At 53.6% G+C, this 19,820-nt stretch overlaps 2 protein-coding genes across 4 annotated transcripts in view; one reads left to right on the forward strand and one right to left on the reverse strand.

The window, feature by feature from the left end:
• Nucleotides 1-200: 200 nt before the first annotated feature.
• Nucleotides 201-14,502, forward strand: Clk3 (CDC like kinase 3). Of its 3 annotated transcripts, none has more exons than XM_045160181.1 (14): nt 414-428; nt 1,566-1,745; nt 4,058-4,209; nt 4,948-5,164; nt 7,568-7,664; nt 7,942-8,008; nt 10,008-10,124; nt 10,756-10,922; nt 11,968-12,062; nt 12,154-12,283; nt 12,596-12,678; nt 13,069-13,148; nt 13,406-13,496; nt 14,086-14,502. In XM_045160181.1, the coding sequence occupies exons 3-14, from the start codon at nt 4,058-4,060 to the stop codon at nt 14,260-14,262; spliced, it is 1,473 nt and encodes a 490-aa protein (XP_045016116.1). In that variant the 5' UTR covers nt 414-428; nt 1,566-1,745; the 3' UTR covers nt 14,263-14,502. The 3 variants fall into 3 exon arrangements, with proteins under 3 accessions (XP_045016118.1, XP_045016116.1, XP_045016117.1); XM_045160182.1 differs by lacking the exon at nt 414-428 and adding an exon at nt 1,842-1,955; XM_045160183.1 differs by lacking the exons at nt 414-428; nt 1,566-1,745 and adding an exon at nt 201-292.
• A 399-nt stretch (nt 14,503-14,901) lies between these two features.
• Nucleotides 14,902-19,820, reverse strand: part of Edc3 (enhancer of mRNA decapping 3) — a 50,624-nt gene continuing 45,705 nt past the window's right edge. The window contains exon 7 of the mRNA XM_045160180.1: nt 14,902-16,933. Within this exon, the coding sequence (XP_045016115.1) occupies nt 16,599-16,933 (335 nt within the window). The 3' untranslated portion in view covers nt 14,902-16,598. The remainder of the gene's footprint in view (nt 16,934-19,820) is intronic.

The raw sequence follows: 19,820 nt of genomic DNA on the forward strand, positions 1-19,820 counted from the left end.
TTCGCCCGGGAGAGGCCTCCTCGTCCTCCACGGCTGTCACACGGACGCGAGCGGATCACGGAGATCGCCCCGAGCCTGCGAACCGGGGGCTGCCAGAGCGGCGGCCGGGCCTCGTCTGGGCCGGAGCGGGAGCCGGAGCCGGAGCCGGAGCCGGGGCCCGGGTCGGGGCTCTCCGGGGCCAGCGCCGGCTGCGTCACGCGCGGGGGCGGGGCCGCCACGGGCGGAGGCCGGAAGCGGAAGAGGCGCTCGGTGTGGGGAGTGGGGCCTAGCCGCGGCCGGAGCCTGGGAGACGGTGAGTGTGAAGGCCCGGCGTGGTGGTGGTGGTGGTGAGGGGGGGAGGGGGGGCGGGAAGCCGGCGGCGAGGGAGCGTCCCTCCTCCTCCTCCTCCTCCTCCTCCTCCGCGGCCGAGGCGGCGGCGGGAGGCCGGGGTGAGTCGTCGGAGGGACGGCGCGCCGGACGACGTGTGGGTCGCTGGGCTCCGGGCTGGGTCTCGGGGCCTACTTCCTTTCTCTTCCCCCGGCGGCCCGCTGCGGCCCGCGGCCCCGACCTCTCACCCCTGACCCGCCCCGCCGCTTCGGTCTCCCCTCCCCTCCCCTTCCCTCCCCCACCCCCTCCGGAGGGCCGGCGGGCGGGCGGGCGGGCACTGCTGACCCCGACTTCGGGATCCCGCCGGGGCCGAGGCGGAGCCGCGAGGATCCGCTCTGGACCCCGCGCCCACCCACCCACCAGATGGCACCGCGTCCCTACCTGGGGAGAGCCCGGACGAGGCTGTTTCCCTAACACCACCCCCCACCACCACCACCACGCTGGAGGCGGAGTCCGCAGGCCGCCCCCCGCGCGCGGCCGGCACTCGGATGCCGGCCTGCCCCTCGCCCCCTCCGCTCCCTGTCTCTCTCTCTCTCTCTCTGTCTCTCTCTCTCTGTCTGCCCGCCGGGTCTTCCCTTGTCGCTACTGATGGACGTTACGATGGGAAACCCGGGTTCTGAGATCCCTGGGACCCGGGGCGGAAGGAAGGGGAAGCTTGCGAGGGCCTGCTGTTTTGTTGTGAGGATGGTGGCGGCCGCTTCAGCCTAAGGAAATGGGCCAGATCAGGCCCGCGGCCGTGCAGATGGGGCCGGCTGGAGAAGTCTCCGCGCTTTAGTTCCGGGTGCGGGTGCCCAGATGTGGTGGTGCCGGGGTGGGAATTGGCCTGAGCCAGCAACTCCCCCCCCCCCACACACTCCATCCTCACTCCTCCCCGTCAAGGAGAAGTTGGCGGCCTTCCAGCTACCTTCCCTCCTCTGTGCCCTTGAAAAGGAGGAGCGTTCTGCCCGGTGGCAGGTTTGAGGTTGCAGTGGTGGGGCCACTGCCAGCCAAAAATAACCATGGGTCGCTGGGGTGGCAGGAATCCGGGAGGGCAGCCGCTGACCTGTCTGGCTGCTCTTCTTGTCAGCCCAGTTCTGGAGCCAGGAACAGTGGATGAGAAGCTGGGCTAGGCCTGTGCTCAGAGAGAAGAGCTGGCATCCTTGCCGTGGTTGTCATCTGCTTTTCTTTTTTTTTTTCTTTCCCTTTTCTTCATTGTGCAGAGCCGATCCTCCCAAAATGTAATTGTGGCCCGTAGCTTCAAAACAGCTCGTCTGCTGTTGTCTCAGGCATTCAGAGGCAATTAGGAGAAATAGGCCCGAGAGCCCTGGCTGGGAGAATGAGCCAGGGTACCCACCTGGCATGACCTGTATTTCACCTGCCTGGGATATATTGCAGGGGAGGTGAGCTCTATTATTGTCGTGGGTGTGGTATTTCTTGGCTTTCACACTTGGGCCACCTCCTTTACCTGTCTGGAAGGTTTAATCTTCACTTCCCAGGCATGGCAACCAAGGCCCAGAGTGACTTGGATAAGGTCACAGCCAGTACGTGGCAGCATTGGGATTTAGTTCAGTGGTTTTTGCAGAAGTTCTCCTGCTGGATCCCTTGAAAGGGTTTGTAAATTGTTCTATTTTTATATATATGTATGTGTGTGTGTGTGTGTGTGTATATATATATATATATATTGGAGAGAGAGGGGGGACAGATAGCCGGGGCCTCCAGCCACTGCAGATGAACTCCAGATACATGCACCACCTTGTGTAGGTGCTGGGAAATCAAACCTGGGTCCTTAGGCTTCGCGGGCAAGTGCCTTAACCGGCAAGCCATCTCTCCAGCCCTGTAAATTGTTCTTAAGGCATGTAACAGCCTGTGTTACCTGGAACGTTCTTAATGCTAATGCAAAGCTGTCTAGTACCTCTTGTTGCCCAAACCTGTGCCAGACATTTGTTTTTATAGAGCAGACATTGAATTCTCAGAGTTTTGTAAGAGATTACCATTCCCTTATTGAGAGGGAGGCTGGAGAGTCGTTTAATAACTTACCTAAAGGCAAAACAGCTGTGGCTTTGCCACGATTTGGATTCATACCTGACTCTGAAAGCTGTGACTTTCCATTCATGTAAACATCTATGGATGTAAAAATCTGAGTCCCAGGAGGAAGACTGACTGGCCTGTTGTGGACTAGACCATGTCCTCTAGGTCTGCCCACAAAGGCTGAGCAGGACACCCTTGGCCTTATGGGAACGCATGTGCCCTGGACAGTGAGGTGTCCTCTGGGTCAGTTAGTGAGAGGTGAGATTCTGTTTTCAGGCCTCTCGTGAGCACCTGACTTGTAATTGCAGGAAAACAGTGAAACATTCATTAGTTAGCTGATCATCAAAACAACCAGTTAGGCTCTTGGGGAAGCTGTCACTGGTTTTATGTATTGTTTATCTCGAAGCCTTTGGTGGTAGTGGTAGCAAACAGGGAGATTTACCAGATGGAAGTCTGCTAGTGACGACAGGGAGGGGGTAGTGCCTTTCTTAGGATCGTAAAAGTTCCCAGATGTTTAGGTCGAATTGGGAGTAATTTCATCTTTGGACCTTCCTGATGAGATGGGGCTGCCTTGGTGACCTGTTTAAAAGGTGTTTTTGCTCCGGCAAGTGAAGGACTTCCCAGGACTGGAGGTTGGCTCTGACCAGGTGGAAACTTGGAAAGAAGGCTAGGCATGGTTCTAGTGCAGTCATTCTGTGAAGAGTGTTAGGTTTGGATGTGGGTGGGATAGGGTGCTACTTTCACAGAGCTCTTTCTCAGCTGGTGGCTGATTCAGCCTGGTAGTGTCCTGGAGTGGATCTAAGGACCCACTGGACAGAGGTAGAAGGGACAGTTCTGCTTTTCCTGACTTCCCATGCAGACTTGCAGACAGTTCACACCTGGCTATTCCTGAGATGGGAATAGGAGAAGGTGCTGGGTTAAGGAGGGATGTTGAAGAATGGTAAGCACCTGGCATGGCACTGCAGTTAAGCACCTGAGAGGCACTGAAGAGTGCCTCAGACAAGAAACTTGGATTCTTTGAAGAGCCTGCCATCTTCCTGTGCTGAGGCTGTTTATGGACCAGCAAGGGCTGGGCAGGTCCTCTGAGCCTATGTCCATTGGTTGGTTCCTCAGGGGAGGTAGAGAATGTTGGTGAGACCCTCTGTGTATCTTTCTTCTAGTTTCTGTTGTGGGTCCCCACACTGACTTACAGTCCTTTCTTCCTTGAGTGGAGTCTATTTGAGGCTCTTAGCCAGGCAGCTTTCAGCTTCTCAAACCACTGCCTTGGTCCATTGCTCCCGTGTATTGACTCCATTCAGCAGCCCCTTTTCCAGACCATTCAATTCTGGGGATCCACCAGGAGGCTTCCCTTTCTCCCTGCCATTGACATCCCTGTGAGTGCTTAGTATCCCCACAGTACTGCTCACCTCTGGAGCAGTGCCTCTGCTGTTTAGTCCCCAAGTGCTTGGGCCCCTAGGCCATGCTGGGGAAGCAGCTGTTTGTTTATTCAGCAGCAGAGAAGGGAGTCACCCATTGTCTGCTGTTCTGCTAGTGTGACCTCAGAGTTCTTTACTTCATAAACCCCTGGGAGGGGCTGCCCCCACCAGAACAATGGCCCTCTTAGGAGCACCTGGCTGCTCTAAGCTGCCCTGTGGCTGGAGGCGGTGAGCTGGTGTTGAGCAGGGCTTTCTTTCTTGGGGCCTAGATGCATCACTGTAAGCGATACCGCTCCCCGGAGCCAGATCCGTACCTGAGCTACCGATGGAAGAGGAGGCGGTCTTACAGTCGCGAACATGAAGGGCGGCTTCGATACCCATCCCGAAGGGAGCCTCCTCCCAGGAGATCTCGGTCCAGAAGGTGAGTGGGAGCTAGGTTGGAGAGAAGTGCCCCTCCCACAGTTGGGTAAGCAAGACTGTCCAAAGGCTCTGGCAGCCCAGGTTCCTTAAGATGCTGCTGCCTCTGTCCAGCTCCTCAAGGATTCCTCCCTTGACCTCTTTGGGCTTAACTGCATTTCCTGCCCTCAGCAGTAACTACTTTCCTATTAGACCTTTTCCTGTACTGGAGTGAGGCTTCCTCCTTTTTTTTTTTTTTTTTTTTTAGGTAGGGTCACACACTAGCTCAGGCTGACCTGGAATTCACTCTGTAGTCTCAGGGTGGCCTTGAACTCACGGTGATCCTCCTACCTCTGCCTCCTGAGTGCTGGGACTAAAGGCATGTGCCACCACGCCTGACGATCCTCTTTCTGTGTGTTGCTGTCTTTTTTGGGCTAACATCTTGCTAACTTGAGCCTTCCTCAATGAATTAAGAACATAGTTGTCCCAGACCACAGGCAATTCTTGAACACTTGCAGGCTCTGCATTATGCTCACCTTCCCTTGTACTCTGCCAAGGTACAATGACGTTGCCATTAGCCAGGGTTCTGAAGCGTAGACTTGGTACCTCCACACCTTCTCTTCCCTACTCACTTCCTGTCAGCGTGGATGCCTTAGCTGTAACAGGCTCTCCCTTTGCGTAGGCCTTGCCATGGGCCTCTTGCTTGCTGGCAGGAACCTGGCTGGTGAGGCCATGCTTTACTGATGTCCCCCCCCCTCGGCAGCCATGACCGCCTGCCCTACCAGCGGAGATACCGGGAGCACCGGGACAGCGATATGTACAGATGTGAAGAGCGGAGCCCGTCCTTCGGAGAAGACTGCTACGGAGCTTCACGGTCTCGACATCGGCGGAGGTCACGGGAGAGGGGGCCATACCGGACCCGCAAGCATGCCCATCACTGCCACAAACGCCGTACCAGGTCTTGTAGCAGCGCCTCCTCGGTGAGTGGTGGCCAGAGTGTGCTGACTGAGGCCCAAGGGCCTTGTCTCTTTCTAGCCTTATCTCAGGCTGGCTGGTCTGGGTGAGTACTGCCAGCCCTGCGCACGTGCGCCACTGTGCGTGCCATGCATAAGTGTGTGTGAATGTGTGTGTATGTTGTCTGGTCCAGGTACAGGGCTAAGCAGGGGCATCTTGCCCTCCATCTTCTGGCCCTTTTCCAGGGGCCCTGGCTCCGGCGCTGGCTGGTCACCAGCCTGTCTGTGTCTACCCACTGTTCCAGACTCAGGCTACATGATACATGTGTATTTAAAATATTTCTTAGAAATTCTTCTAGGGTTCTCTATATGTGGCCTGGTCCTCCCTGCATGAGATTGCCCCCCTCCCCTCATTGCTGAGCACTGTAACAGGTGTGGACTGTGTGGACTGCTACCTCTGCAGGCCCAGCTCTACACCGCTTCCCAGAGGACCGGAGCCTCAGTACCCAATGGGGCGGGACACTGCACACTGCATAGACAGGTGCTCTACAATCAAGCTAGAGCCTTAGCCCTTTTCCCTTGTTTTTTTGGGGGCGTAAGGTGGGGTGGCAGATGGGACAGTTTTGTTATATACCCCAGCTTGACCTGGAACTCAGTACTTATGCCTCCACTTCCTGAGTGCTGAGCACCATTGCCCAGCTTCCTAGTCCCCCTCCTCCTTATTCCTTTTTTTTTTTTTTTTGAAATATTCTTATTTATTTGAGAAAGAGACAAGCAGAGAGTGAGCATGGGCACACCAAGACCTCCTGCCACTGCAGATGAACTCTAGATGCATGTGCCACTTTGAGCATCTGGCTTTACGTGGATACTAGAATCATACCTGGGCTGTCAGACTTTGCAAGCAAGTGCCTTTAACCACTGAGGCATCTCTTCTGCCTCTTTCCCTTTTTTTATTTCTATTTTTTTGGATGCAGAGTTTCAGTATGTTGCCCAGGCTGGGTTTGAACTTCTGGGCTTAGCCTTCTAAGGTGTTGGAATTACAGGTGCACACCATTATGTCCTGTCAGTCAGCTCAAATTGGTAGCTTCCCTTCTGTCTTCAGTCAGGCCCTCTTCAGCCTTTCTCTTTTACTGGAATGGTACTATGTCGAGGAGGTACAATTATCTGTGTGATGGGGCATTGGAAAAAAATGGCAAAAAGGCCTGCAGCCCCAGGCCTTGCTTTGTTGCAGGCCGCTGGCTAAGAGCAGGGGCTTGGCTAGTGTCTAGGGTGGAGGGTTGTACAGACCTCTGCTGAGACCAAGAGCCCACACTTGAACCAGTCCCTTGGGGGAATGAAAGCCAGTTGTGTGTTTCCGAGGTTATGTACTGTCTTCTCTTCTCCTCCCTGTCTTTCTTCCCTGCCTTTCTCCTGCTGGCCAAGAGGCCCCTGAGGAGGAGTAGTGATGAGATTGGTGGAGATGTCTTCTCTACCCAGCTCTCTGTGACTTCTTTGAGTGACCATGGGTTGAAGGTTGACTCCATGCAGGTGAATCCAGCATGGACTTGTGGCCTCTGCACAGTACCACGTGCTGCCACTGGAAGGCAGCTCAAGTCTTTGGTTCCGCATCTTCTGTTTTTGGTACCCTCCGTTGTTGTGGGATGGGTCTTGCCTATGAGCAGCACAGGCCCTTTGGCCAGGGCAGGAGCTGGCTTGGGGTCTGGAGGTCGGCTGGCCCATAGGATCCCAGTCAGGCTCGTCTCTCTTCTGTTTGAGACTGGTGGCAGGAGGGCTGCTGGCAGAAGGCTGTTTGTGGTAGTTGGTTAAGTCTGGCCAAGGGTGCCATGTGGGGGCAGGTAGCTTGGCTGTGCATGGCAGCTGTCAAGACGTGTAAGGCCGTGTGGGCAAGCAGAGGCAAACAAGGATGGGCTTGGGCATAGTGCTGCTGAAGCCAGGGTAGCCCTCTGACCAGTACAGATGGCTGGGCCCAGGCTAGACCAGCTGCCTTCTTGCGCCGTTCACTCTCACTGCGTCTTCAACTCTAGCCAAAGTCACCATGGGAGGGCTTGGGCGGGGGAGACTCAGAAGAGGAGGGAGTCAGGGCTGTGGCTGTCCTGGGGCCTGGCCCCTCTGTGGCAGAGGCTGGACATCTTTCTGAGCATTTGTGGCACTCTTCTTAGAGATAATGTCCGAGTTTTCTTTACATACCTGTAGCTGTTTTTACTTTTCTGTTTTTGAAGTCAGTTTGTGTCTTGACGTGTCCCTTGCAATATCCCTATCGTTATATATGCTGTGTGCCTTATGAAATGCTGGGATCTGGAAAATCCAACCAACCAACCCACCGGCTCCTCACCGTCTCCACCTCTGCCTTTGACTGACACCTCAATCTGTCAATCGGAACCGCCTACCATGCGATTGGTCGGATGGCGTTTCGGGGGGCGGTGCATGCAGAGAAGCCAACAGAGCAGTAAGCGCAGCAGCCGAAGTGTGGAAGATGACAAGGAGGGCCACCTGGTGTGCCGGATCGGCGATTGGCTCCAAGAGCGATGTACAGCCACCTTTCGTAAAACTTTACCTCTCTACTTTCTACCCCCCTTGTTAGATGAGACCTCTCCTGCGTGGAGGGGCCTCTAGTGCTCGTGGCGCCTTAGCGGGGCCACCAGTAATTGCCTGAATGACACAGACACTAGCAACTTCTGTTTTTAAGAGTGTAGCAGTGAGAGAGAAACCTTTTTTGTTTTTGAGAATTTGAATGCTGTGAACTTGCAGGAGCTGTCAACCCCCTGCCCTCCAGATTCTCATGCCCAGCTTCTTCTCTCTCGTAGATGAGATCGTGGGGAACCTGGGTGAAGGCACCTTTGGCAAGGTGGTGGAGTGCTTGGACCATGCCAGGTGAGTGGCCTGGGGCAGCACAGCTGGCTCCTGCTATGGTCTTCCTAGGAAGAGCTGGTTTGAGGCATGCACAGGGCGGTAGTCCTTGGAACTGTCTTTTTGGCCAGTACATGTTGGATTTTGCCCATCTCCAGAAATAAAGGAGAAATCCTTGGGATTCAGCAGGCATGTGGCATTCCTGCCTAAGAACTGTTTGTCAGTGAGTGCCTCCACCCATTTCCCACTTCTTCATAGTTATGATAACGGATATCTGAACAAGGTTAAGGTCCTGGACTCTCTGTAGCCTGGGGCTGTTTCCTACTAGCCGAGGCCAGACACTGTTCTCCACTAAGTCTGCCTGAGCTGATACAAGTTCTGGCTAAGAGCAATGAGACCCAGACCTTTCTTACCTATCAGGCTGCTGCACTGCCCAGCGCGGATGGATCTCATAGAGTCGCTGCTGAGTGTGGCACTTACTCCCTCCAGGCCTAACAGTCAACACTTTTGTCCCTTACCATTTCTCAAGACCTTGTTTGCTTCCCTTAGTTTTCCGTTGGAGAGGCTGCCCCTTAGGAGCCAGTTGCTTCCCTGCCTTATGATCTGACTGCTTTAGTGCATTAGCTGTAAGGTGCTGCTCTCCTCATTTGAGGATCGTGCTGTGCCATGCCATGCCATGGAGAAACATGCTGTGGGCTTGCCTGAGTGGTGCCTTAGCTGTGAATTGGCAGAGTTGAGTCCTGCTGTTCTTGGTGCTCCCACATTAGCAGGGCTGCTCAGAAAGGACAGTTGGATCCAGGAGATAGCAAGCAACCTCTGGGTAAAGCAGTGACATGACTGAGGAAAAGCTCCTTTGCTCCCAGCTAACATTCGTCCAGCATGGCTCCAGAGGCTAGGGCCAGGACCAGCTGGTGTAGGGATGCACACTGTCCTGTGACCAGGTGGAGATAGAGCAGATTGAAGAACTCTGATATAGGAGGCAGCTGGGCTGTCTGGGTGGTACCTCTGAATAGCTAAAGGGAAAATGAGCCTCTGAAGTCACTGATGGGCAGCTGGGGCACTCAGGCAGTGAGTGCAGGGCCAATAGAATTCAGCTCTGCCAGCAGCCTTGGCAGGACTTCTTTGGGAGTGACATGTCCTGTGTGGGGAATTAGAATGCCATGGAAGTACTTTGTTCCAGGATAAATAGCAGCTCCTCTGAGGCCTGCTTCTGCCCACAGAATCAGAAAATGGGTGTAGGAGAGCAAGATGGGGCGTCCTAAAGCTGTCTTTGCACCAAGGCCAGCCCGAGACCCCAGAGACACCCTGGTGGGCTAGTGTCCCCTCACTTTATGTGTCTTCTGGTATCCAAACTAGCGAAGCCTGGCAGCCCACTGGGTTTCCCTGTCAGCTTGAATCCTGCAAATGGCCTACTGAGGTAGGAATAGGATGTGAAGGACAAAGGGGAAGCCCTTATTGGACACTGAGCCAAGGGTTCCTGTCCTTTCTGCTTGATGGTCAATACTACGGCCAGTAGGCAGGTGGAGGAGGGCCTGCGTTGAGGGGTGTGGTATAAAGAGTAATCATGGCTGTAACAAGGATCCCACCGCTGGCACCCTAACCGTTGCCAGGCCTTTATCCTGGAGCCCTTACCCCAGGAATGCTGTTTGGCTTGCAGATTGCTCAAGCCAAGAGGTGTACAGTTAGGCTTCTGGTGGGCAGGTTACCTGGTAAGCTCTTCTGGGACTGGCATTGGTCATGATTGGCCTCTACTACTCTGCCTGGAAGCTGAAAGTGGTTGAGAACGTAAAGCCCAAGGCCAGCATGGAAGCCAAGAGCGTTGATGTAGATGCCAGGGAGGCTGGGTATTGAGTGGGCAGAGGACTGGTGATACATGGGGCCAGGCTGGACCTCAAGTGTGCTCTCTCTAAGGAAGGATGGTTTCTGCACTGGGGTTTGTTGGGGATTGCTGGTTTGTAGGAAAGGAGAGGGGAGGGGGCTAGACAGCTAGCTGATGTGAACCTGTTTCCTTCCTGGTCTCCAGAGGGAAGTCTCAGGTTGCCCTGAAGATCATCCGCAATGTGGGCAAATACCGGGAAGCCGCTCGGCTAGAAATTAATGTTCTCAAGAAAATAAAGGAAAAGGACAAAGAGAACAAGTTGTGAGTATCTGCAAGGAATGGGAGGAAAGCCTGTGATGGCAGCAGCCTTTGCCAAGGGCTTAGCAGTGTTCTGCACTTACTGGCTCTCTGCTTTCTTGCCTCATTCAGCCAGTGGGGAGTTTGGTCAGTGAGTCTTGCTGAAGGAGCCTTTGGACTTCAGGCTCTACCCAGCTGGCTTTGTGTTCTGAGGCATGCCCCAGCCCTGCCTTTGTGAAAGGGCCTTATGGGGTTGTGATGCTATTTGGACACTAGACTAGGAGGCCTATAGAGGAGAACTGTTCTTTGGCTGATAGACTCCAAGCTCCTCTTCATCAGGCGCTGCTGCACCTGCCCAGGCTGTCAGGAAGCTAGCTTATGACGCCTGGAGGTCTTTGCTGTGCTGGTGCAGTTCCACCTCCTTGAAACAATTCTGAGGCAGGGTGGCTTCCCCCATCCAGCCATGGGCAAGCTGGAGCCAGAATACCACTTTCCCACAGCAAGAAGCAGTCCTTCCCCAGAGCTCATCTGGGTGATGGCAGTGGGGAGATGTGCTCTGGCTCTGAATCCTGGTGTGTAAACCAGTACCTGCACTTAGGGGTTCGGTGAGGCAGCCCCTAGCACAGAGCTTCAGCCCAAACTTATCCTCCTCTAGCCTGTGCGTCTTGATGTCTGACTGGTTCAACTTCCATGGACACATGTGCATCGCCTTTGAGCTCCTGGGCAAGAACACCTTTGAATTCCTGAAGGAGAACAACTTCCAGCCTTATCCCTTACCACATGTCCGGCACATGGCCTACCAGCTTTGCCATGCTCTTAGATGTAAGTGTCCACACTCCAAATGGAGTGTGGAGTGCCAAAGCCATCGGGTGATCCTACCCACATTGCTGACCATTGTGTTGGGTCTCAGAGGCCCTGGGTCCCTGGCTGTAAAAGGCCATCAGTCTTGTCAGTCTTCTGGTAGGAATCTTAGCGTGAGGATGGAAAGGCTAGAATCTCTTCAGGGACCTCACGTGACAGGTTGTGCCTCCAGTTGCTCAGGAATAAAAATGCTCTCCAGGTGACCTAGCTATCAACCCTGCCTCCACCATTACGCATAAGAAGGTAGAAGGTGGGCCTGACATATCCCTCCACAGGTCCTGCCTACTCAGATGTCACTCATCTGCCCACCAGCCTCGAAGAGCTTATTTAGTAGGGCTTATGGCAGTTGGAGCAGCATAGAAAGACCACTTGGAGAGGAGGGTGACAGGAGATAAGCCTACAGCTAGGATGTGTAGGGACAGGGACCAGCAAGCAGGAGCAGTGGTTCTGTGAAGACCTGGCCAGATGTGCTGACTCACTTGAGTGGAAAGGGTACATGCTAGAGGGTGGTGGGCCATGCCGTTGTGAGTTTCTTGTAGGTCAGATGGGAGCCTTGAGATTGAAAGCCATGACTAGTAGAGAGGGTTCAAGGGAGCACAGGCTGTGGAGGCAAAAGGCTTCATGGGTATGTTACGTGACAAGTTACATTTACCTAGCAAGGGGGCCTGCATTTTTACTTAGCAATAGGTCTACAAGTTCAGTAGCTGTTGCTGAGGAACCCATTGCCATTGCCGCCACTTTGGTGAGATGATGAGAGGATCTGTAGTTTGTGGGAAGCTTTTGGATAGAAATCACCCCTTCCCCTGCCTTCTTCCTAGAGACCTCTGATACAGACAGAGCTTGGGAAGGAAGCCAGTGGAGAGAGTTAGGGCCAGCTTCCTGCTGAAATCAGTTGGGGTATAAGCAGCTCTGGCTGTTGCTGGCTTTGGGAAGGTCTAGACTAGAGCTGACAAGGGCCAGAGGGGAAGCCTGGGTTCTCAATGCTGCCTCCTTCCTCTTCCCCTAGTTCTACATGAGAACCAACTGACCCACACAGACTTGAAGCCAGAGAACATCCTGTTTGTGAATTCTGAGTTTGAAACCCTCTACAATGAACACAAGGTAGAGAAGTGGGTGGGCAAGAGTGTGGCCCTACTCTAAGGTGGGTCACCTGCCAGGGCAGACTCATTCAGCTGGCCTGCCTTGCCCTCAGAGCTGCGAGGAGAAGTCAGTGAAGAACACCAGCATCCGAGTGGCAGACTTTGGCAGTGCCACCTTTGACCATGAGCATCACACCACCATTGTGGCCACCCGTCACTACCGCCCTCCAGAGGTCATCCTTGGTGAGTGACTGAAAAGCCCACAACCGTGTTACAGTGTGCAGGGGTCAAGACAGCATGAGTAGTCAGGCATGGGGAGTTAGGATCTCAGCACTCGGCAGGTGGCTGTGTGAGGATCCAATTCAAGGTCAACCTTGACTACACGGCAGATTTAAAGCCAACTTGAGCTATGTGAGACCTTATATCAAGGGGAAAAAAAAACTGTAGATAGATAGAAGCATCACTGAAGGAGTATGTCTCTCATTGTGTCATGAGACTGAGGTAGGCTGACTTGGCCTTAGGGGCAACTCAACAGCCTCTCATCTTGACTTGCAGAACTGGGCTGGGCACAGCCCTGTGACGTCTGGAGTATTGGCTGCATTCTCTTCGAGTACTACCGAGGCTTCACGCTCTTCCAGGTACGGCACTGAGTTCAAGGACTGCGGGGCACATGGGCCAAGGAGACTGGTGTCCTGGACTCTTCAGGGTGTGGAGGCTGAAGCACTCAGGGAGGTGTTCTGCTAGGCCACCAGGGAGGGAGCTTTGGGGTGGGCAGAGAGGATTCTGGTTAGGGCACAGCATAAGCACCTGGGGCATGAAGAATCAACCAGTTTCCTGTGGATGTGAGGGCCAGCCTGCCTCTGGTTTCAGGCCTGTGGGCTGCTGCCACCTAACTGGACTAGGTGGGACTTTGTTCCATTGGCAGGTTTGCCTCTCCTAGGGCAGGTAGAGCTCTTGTCTGTCTCTTCTAACCCTTTTTCCTCCCTGTGAGGGCTGACTCCTACTTGGTTTGTCTTGCCTTTCTGCAGACCCATGAAAACAGAGAACATTTGGTTATGATGGAGAAGATCCTAGGGCCCATCCCGTCACACATGATCCACCGTACCAGGTAGAGACCACACGGCTCCCTCAGCGAACGGTCTTCCCTGCCAGGCTTCAGGGTCCACAGGGTGCCAGTGATCTATATGGATAATTTAAGGCCTTCCTTACATGGCCCTCCAATCTGGCCCAGCTGCTGCCCACAGTATTCTGCCTGCCCTGCTGCCATTGGTAGATTGCCAGGAGCCACCTTTTCCTGTGTAGCCCTAGCCCAGGCCCCTAGAACTTCCACCACTTGACTCCCCTTCTTCCCCCTTGACTTTTCAGGAAACAGAAGTATTTCTACAAAGGGGGCCTGGTTTGGGATGAGAACAGCTCAGATGGGCGGTATGTGAAGGAGAACTGCAAACCTCTGAAGGTCAGTTTCTGGCTCCCCCAGCCCAGCTCATGCCAAGGAGACCCCAGGCACTGGGCAGACAAGCAGCAGACAGGACAGGCAGCCAACGGCTGCCTCCTCATTCCAGCTTTGGGTGCTGGCAGTGGGGCTTCCTGCACACTGCCCCAGAGGGGCCCCAGCCCTGCCCCTTCCCACAGGGTGGCTGTGGCTATAGGGGAACACCAGAGGAGCCACTTGTCAGACTGCTGCTTCCTGCCCCTCTTTTCAAGTTTGGGAAGAACTAGGCAGGACTGAGGAAAGGGGGAGGGACAACTTAGATGTGGCCATAAAGGAAGCCTGTCAACTGCATCTGGTGCCTGGACAAGTGAATTTCAGAGGTGATTTCTACCCACCTGTCAGGACTTTGCATGTGGGGTAGAGGCACCATTCCAGCAAGACCTTACCCGATAGCCTAAGTTCTGAGCATGAAAGGAAAGGAGCGGCTGTTGTCCTGTAAGGAGGCATCACTGCCTTCTCGACCCAGTCCAGCAAGGCATACCAGAGGCAAGGGGACTGCTGTGGCTTCCCACCACCTTGTCGTCACACTGAGGCACCTTGTGTCCCTGAGCAGAGTTACATGCTCCAGGACTCTCTGGAGCATGTGCAGCTGTTTGACCTGATGAGGAGGATGTTAGAGTTCGACCCTGCTCAGCGCATCACACTGGCAGAAGCCCTGCTGCATCCCTTCTTTGCTGGCCTGACCCCCGAGGAGCGGTCCTTCCATAGCAGCCGTAACCCCAGCAGATGACAGGCGCACATGCCAGCATGCGAGGAGTTGGAGAGCTGGACTGGGCTGCTGGCCCCCTTTCTCCAGCCTCTGCCATTGGCCTCAGAGCCAGAGCCACCAATGGATGAACAGTGCAATGTGAAGGAAGGCAGGAGCCTGCAGGGGGGAGGGACGTGATGCCCAGCTGCCAGAAAGCACAGATTTGACCCAAGCTATTTATATGTTGTAAAGTTATAATAAAGTGTTTCTTACTGTTTGTAACCCCTGGTACCAGCGTGTCCATCTCCAGGCTCCTTGCCATCTCCCTTTCCTGACCTTATTAATAAAGTCTTTCTTAGCAGCTCAGCTTGTGGAAAGCTAAGTGTGAACTGGGCCAGGCACACAAGGGCAAGCCAATGACTAAATAGAAGCTGGGACATCCCTCTGGGTTCAAGTAGAGTAGTTGTAGCCCCTTAGTGGATTGAGGGAGAAGGCCTGCTACAAAACCTACAACACCGTCATCTCTCAGCCACAAGGAAAGTAGCCCACTGTGGCTGGCAAGGTAGGATCCCTTGTTACTACCTGGAGAAGCCATGCATACCCAACAGCCATGATCAGGGTGGGATCCTAGGGATGGCAGCACCTCATCCTTCTGTAAAAGCAGCTCACACAGCACAGGACTTAGTCACTCAGCTTTATTGTAGTGCTAGCGTTTGGTTCCCCATGAGGTACACGAGTTAACAATGGGCTTTGACCACCTGAGAGTGACCACTAGGCAGGAACCTCTGAAAAGAGCTACAGGTAGGAGTCATCTTTAATAGCTCTAAGGGAAACCCAGGCTGAAGGCTGGGGGAAGAGGGAGATGCCATCACCTCCAGGGTGATTCGTGCTGGTGAACAGGTTTCAGGACCAGAGTTCGCTCATGTTCTAATGTGTCTAGTGCCTGTAATACTAGGCAATCAGGCAGTTAGAACCTAGAGTGATTACCTAACTGTTCCCCAACTGTGACCTTGCCTCTTATAGGGCCCAGCTTCTGAGCTGCAAAGTCCTGAGTAAGAGGCTCCGAATCCCTGGCCACCCCCCACGGCTAGACCACAGTACAGAGGATGGGCAAAGTGGGACCAGCCTCATCTGTTCCTGGCTATATTTCTACAAGGAAGGTGATAACCAGTCTGAAACCCATGGTGCTAGGACCACACTCCTTGGCAAGTCTGCCTGCTTGCCCACCTATGCCTCAACTAGTCAAGGGCACAGAGCAGAAGGAAGCCTGAAACGGGGGGGGGGGGCTTCAAAGCACAATTCTTGTTAAAATCTGCCAGGGATGCAGGCAAGGTTCCTATCAGCCTGCGAGGCCCAGGTCCAGAGTCCAAGCAGTGGGGTGCTCCCATTGCTGAATACTACCTGCAAGCTCATCTGCAACCAGGCTCATTTTTTGGCATCTTTAAGGCAGGCCACGCCCCAACCTGCACATCTAGAAGGACAACCAGAAAGGTTAGAACCCAAACAAGACTGAAGCCTAAGCTGGGGAGGGGCATTCACTTTGCTCTGGGATAGCACAATAGGCAGAGGAGGGGTGCCTGTAGGCAAGGAGGTAGGGAGTGGTGGCTCAGAGCACAAGCACCAGGGAGTCTCAAGCTCAGCAACCAGGCTCCTCCAGGGCCTTCCCAACACTGACATTAAAGCTAGGCCCTAAGGGTCTGACCCCAGCTTGACAGGAGTGGGCAATACTGGCAAGATGGGTACTGTGGCTCTACAAAAGACCTTCCTTATACGGCCTGTGCTAAAGACAGAAAATCAGCCTCAAATTCCCTCAGTAACCATCCTGATGCCACACCCCCTTCCCTGCCTCTAGATTCACACACCTTAGGAAAAATCCCAACACTAATTAGGATCAGCTCAGAACAAAGGGTTAGAAGCTCCCAAACCAGCTTGTGAAGCCACTGCAGGAAAGCCTCTGCTGTCACGGTTCGGCAGGGGAAGGCAGGGCTAGAGGAAGCAAGAGACACACAAAGCCACAGCTCTGCAGTAGGGCTGGTAGAGGTCCAACAGGCCCTGGTCCCCCACCCCAAAGTGCCAGACCAGGCCCAGTGGCTGTAAACCTGAAGACAGTCTGAGAGCTGCCTATGTCTGTAAACAAAGCCCAACTTGAGGGAACGGGGGCCTGGAGCTACTGGCCTGGCCTGCCCTGCACCCGAGTGGGAAAGCCTTCCCTGGCTAGGAGCAGGTGGCGGGCCAGTTTTATGTTCTGTTCTCTTGGAAAAACAAACCCCAAAGAGAAACTTTACAAGGTCCACAAAGCTTCACATCCTTAAGGCAGTCATTGTTGAGTTTGGTAGCAGAAGTTCAGGGGACTGCAGGGCACAGATGCCCACGTCCCTCTAGGCAGAATGTAGGGGAATGACAAACTTGCAGCCAAAGGGGGAGTGGTAGTTGATGCCCACCTCCTGGAAGACCTGCTGGGGAATGCCAATGTCACACAAATACACACGGCCTGCATGCTCCCCCAGTGGCAAAGGCAGGCCCAGTGCCAGGGACCATTTGGCATCAATGCCCTGTTCAGCTTCATGCACAGGAGGGTCTATGCTGAGCACTGGTGCTCGGTTCTGGTTGGCCCAGGCAACAGCTGCCTTGTACCAGGGCTGATCCCGCAGGAAGGCGTTCTCTGGGCAATCCAGGCAGTTGATGACCAGGTCCACAGGGCTAGTGGGAAGATCTGCAAGTGGAAAGTGTGTCTGAAAATCCCAGAACAGAAAACAAAGCAGCCCAGTCTAGGTAGTCTCAGGAGTGTCTTGTTTTCTGGACTTCAATGCTACCCCAAAGACCAGCCTTCTCCGGGCACAAGGGCCTCACTTCTGGCCTCTGTGTCAGACTAACCCTGATGATGGCACAAGCTCGAAGAAGGCAGAACCAGCCCTCCTTCACAGGGAACTCTGCTCAGGGCCTAGCAGAGACAGGAGCGGATGTACCCAAAACAGGTAACAGCTGAGAGCATGCATACTTCTCCAGGCTGGCCCACCCATCCTGGGCTAGCTAGCCTGTCCTCTGGGCTGCCCTTGCTTTTTTCATGGGAATGGGTCCTCCACTCAGCCCAAACTTACAGAGAGAAAATGATCGCTGTTCTCCCAACATTTAAAAAGGCTCCGATGAGGGCTCTGGGACAGTGTAAAGAACAGGAAGTCTTAAGAGGTATGAAACCTTGGATTGGCTTCAGATTAACTTGAGAATAGCAGAAATGGACTACACTGGAGTGTCATTGTCCTCAGCCCTGCCTCTTGGGCAGTCAGAGGAAAAACTGCCTGGAACAGGTCATCAGGTCAGAGATTTCAGATCATTCCCAGAACTGTCTCAGCTTTCAACCTCCAATAATGGCACAGAACAATTAGAGACCCAGAATTTCTCTACTTAAGACACATCAAGTGTGTAGAATCCCTGTGGGTCACATGGCCCTAGCTTCCATGTGCACACAAAAGCCCAGCCTGGTACTCAGGAGTCTGTTGCTCTGGTCTAGGCTCCTCCTGACTTGACATGTGGCTTTTGGCAAATCATTTTCTCTGGGCCATATGTGATCTTGCTAATTCTCTTCTGCATTCTCACTTAAACCCCGCTCCAGTCAAGACTTTGCCCCCTACCCCGCCCCACCGCATTGAAGGCTGCTCTTAGGGCTGGGGAGATGGCTAAGTGGGTTACAGCACGTACTTCACAAGTGTGAGGACCTGACTTTGGCCCTAGACTTCACATAAAAAGCTGGGCACAGGGCTGGAGAGATGGCTTAGCGGTTAAGCCCTCACCTATGAAGCCTAAGGACCCCGGTTCGAGGCTCGGTTCCCCAGGTCCCACGTTAGCCAGATGCACAAGGGGGCGCACGCGTCTGGAGTTCGTTTGCAGAGGCTGGAAGCCCTGGCGCGCCCATTCTCTCTCTCTCCCTCTATCTGTCTTTCTCTATGTGTCTGTCGCTCTCAAATAAGTAAATAAAAAATGAACAAAAAAATTTAAAAAAAAAAAAAAAAAAAAGCTGGGCACAGCCTTGTGCTCAGAGGGAGGAGACAGGATTGCTGGGCTCTAGTCAGGCAGTCTGAGAGAAAAGGGGCCTCCATGCTGCTTCTGCAGTGGATTCTTGACCATCTTGTCTAAGCTGGCTTGCAGGAGCAGCTGGCCACGCCCTCCTTTCCTCTGGCTGCACACTCTCCCACATCTCCTCCCTTCCTGGCCACTTCTGCCATCTTCTTGGCTGGGTTCTTAGCTCCCTGACTGCAGGACAAGGAGCTCAGACCCGTCCTTGGCCTCTCTGTGCTCTGCAGGCTCATCCTGGCTTCAGCCTCCCAGGCAGGCCCTTTCCCGCTGCTTACGCAACACCTCCCACCACCGACCCAGCAGCATCTACTCTTCCTTCACCAAGGCCCATCGCAGTGGCAGTCCTCAGACAGACCAAAAATACCTTGGAGTCATTTTTTTTTTTAAGTTAAAAAAAAATGTCTGTGTGTATTATTTTTTCAAGGTAGGGTCTCACTCTAGCTCAGGATGACCTCAAACTCACAGCAATTCCCTGACTTCAGCCTCCTGAATGCTTGCATTAAAGGTGAGTACCATCATGCCCAGCAAAATATAAAAACAGAAATTTTAAGAATTTTTATTTATAAAGACAGGTACTCTCCCAGGCATCTCCACCAAATAATAGTAATAATAATAATAATAATACAGGGGCTCACTAAGATGCTGGCCTTGAACTTGTGCTTCTCTTGCCTCAGACTACTGGGTAGCTGGTGTTATGGGCCTGTGCCACCAGGTCTGGCTCTTTGGAACTAGTCTTAGCTCTTCTCTTGCTTCTATATTGACTCTGACTTGAGAACTGATTCAGAGACTAACCACTTTGAACCACTACCAGCTCAGGCATTACTGGCCCTCTAATTCTCACAAGAGCATCTCTGAACCCCACGATGTCCTAATCGCACACTCAGCACCCAGCGTGTCTGTCTGGGGGCTGAGCTAGGTCATACCACTCCGCTGATGCCTCCAGAGCCTCAATGACACACCTGGAGTCACAGCCCAAACCACTGTGGTGACCTTCAAGGCTCTTTTAAGACCTGATTGAGAAAAGCCTATTTCCTACTCCTTACCAAGCCTCCCAATGTGCCTTTGCCCTGTTGCCCTCCATCACACTTAATATGTTCATCTCACCTAACCACTGAGTGTGTGTGCGCGCGCACACACACATGTGCACGTTTGTTCCATGGGAAAGTGAATTTTAAAGTAAAAACACTGGTTTTCGTATCTATCCCCAGAACTAGGCGCAGTACCTGCTCCATAGGTGCTTATGAACTGAGCAAGTGGGTCTCCTGTGTGAGCCCTGCTAGCTCACTCTCAGAGTTGCAGGACAAGGATAGGAAGTAGGAAAGTGGGTACTCGGGGTATTTTCCTTACAGAAGGAACATTTTTGAGATAGTCTACGTAGCCCAAGTTGGCCTAAAACTTGAGCTCCACCTGCTCACCTCCCAAAAGCCAAGATTACAGGTTTGGGACAACAGCATACTTGGCTAAGGCAGAGCACTACACATGTGATGCCTTTCCACTTGTCACCACTAGGTGGCATTACCAGCCAGTCA

This window comes from Jaculus jaculus, chromosome 10 (genome assembly GCF_020740685.1).
Source record: "Jaculus jaculus isolate mJacJac1 chromosome 10, mJacJac1.mat.Y.cur, whole genome shotgun sequence".
Taxonomy (NCBI): Eukaryota; Metazoa; Chordata; class Mammalia; order Rodentia; family Dipodidae; genus Jaculus; species Jaculus jaculus.

Coding starts and splice junctions, on each gene's coding strand:
- Clk3 (XM_045160183.1), top strand. CDS start 4,058: ATGCATCACTGTAAGCGATACCGCTCCCCGGAGCCAGATCCGTACCTG. Junction 10,125..10,755: donor AAGGACAAAGAGAACAAGTT/GTGAGTATCTGC, acceptor ATCCTCCTCTAG/CCTGTGCGTCTTGATGTCTG. Junction 13,149..13,405: donor CACATGATCCACCGTACCAG/GTAGAGACCACA, acceptor TTGACTTTTCAG/GAAACAGAAGTATTTCTACA.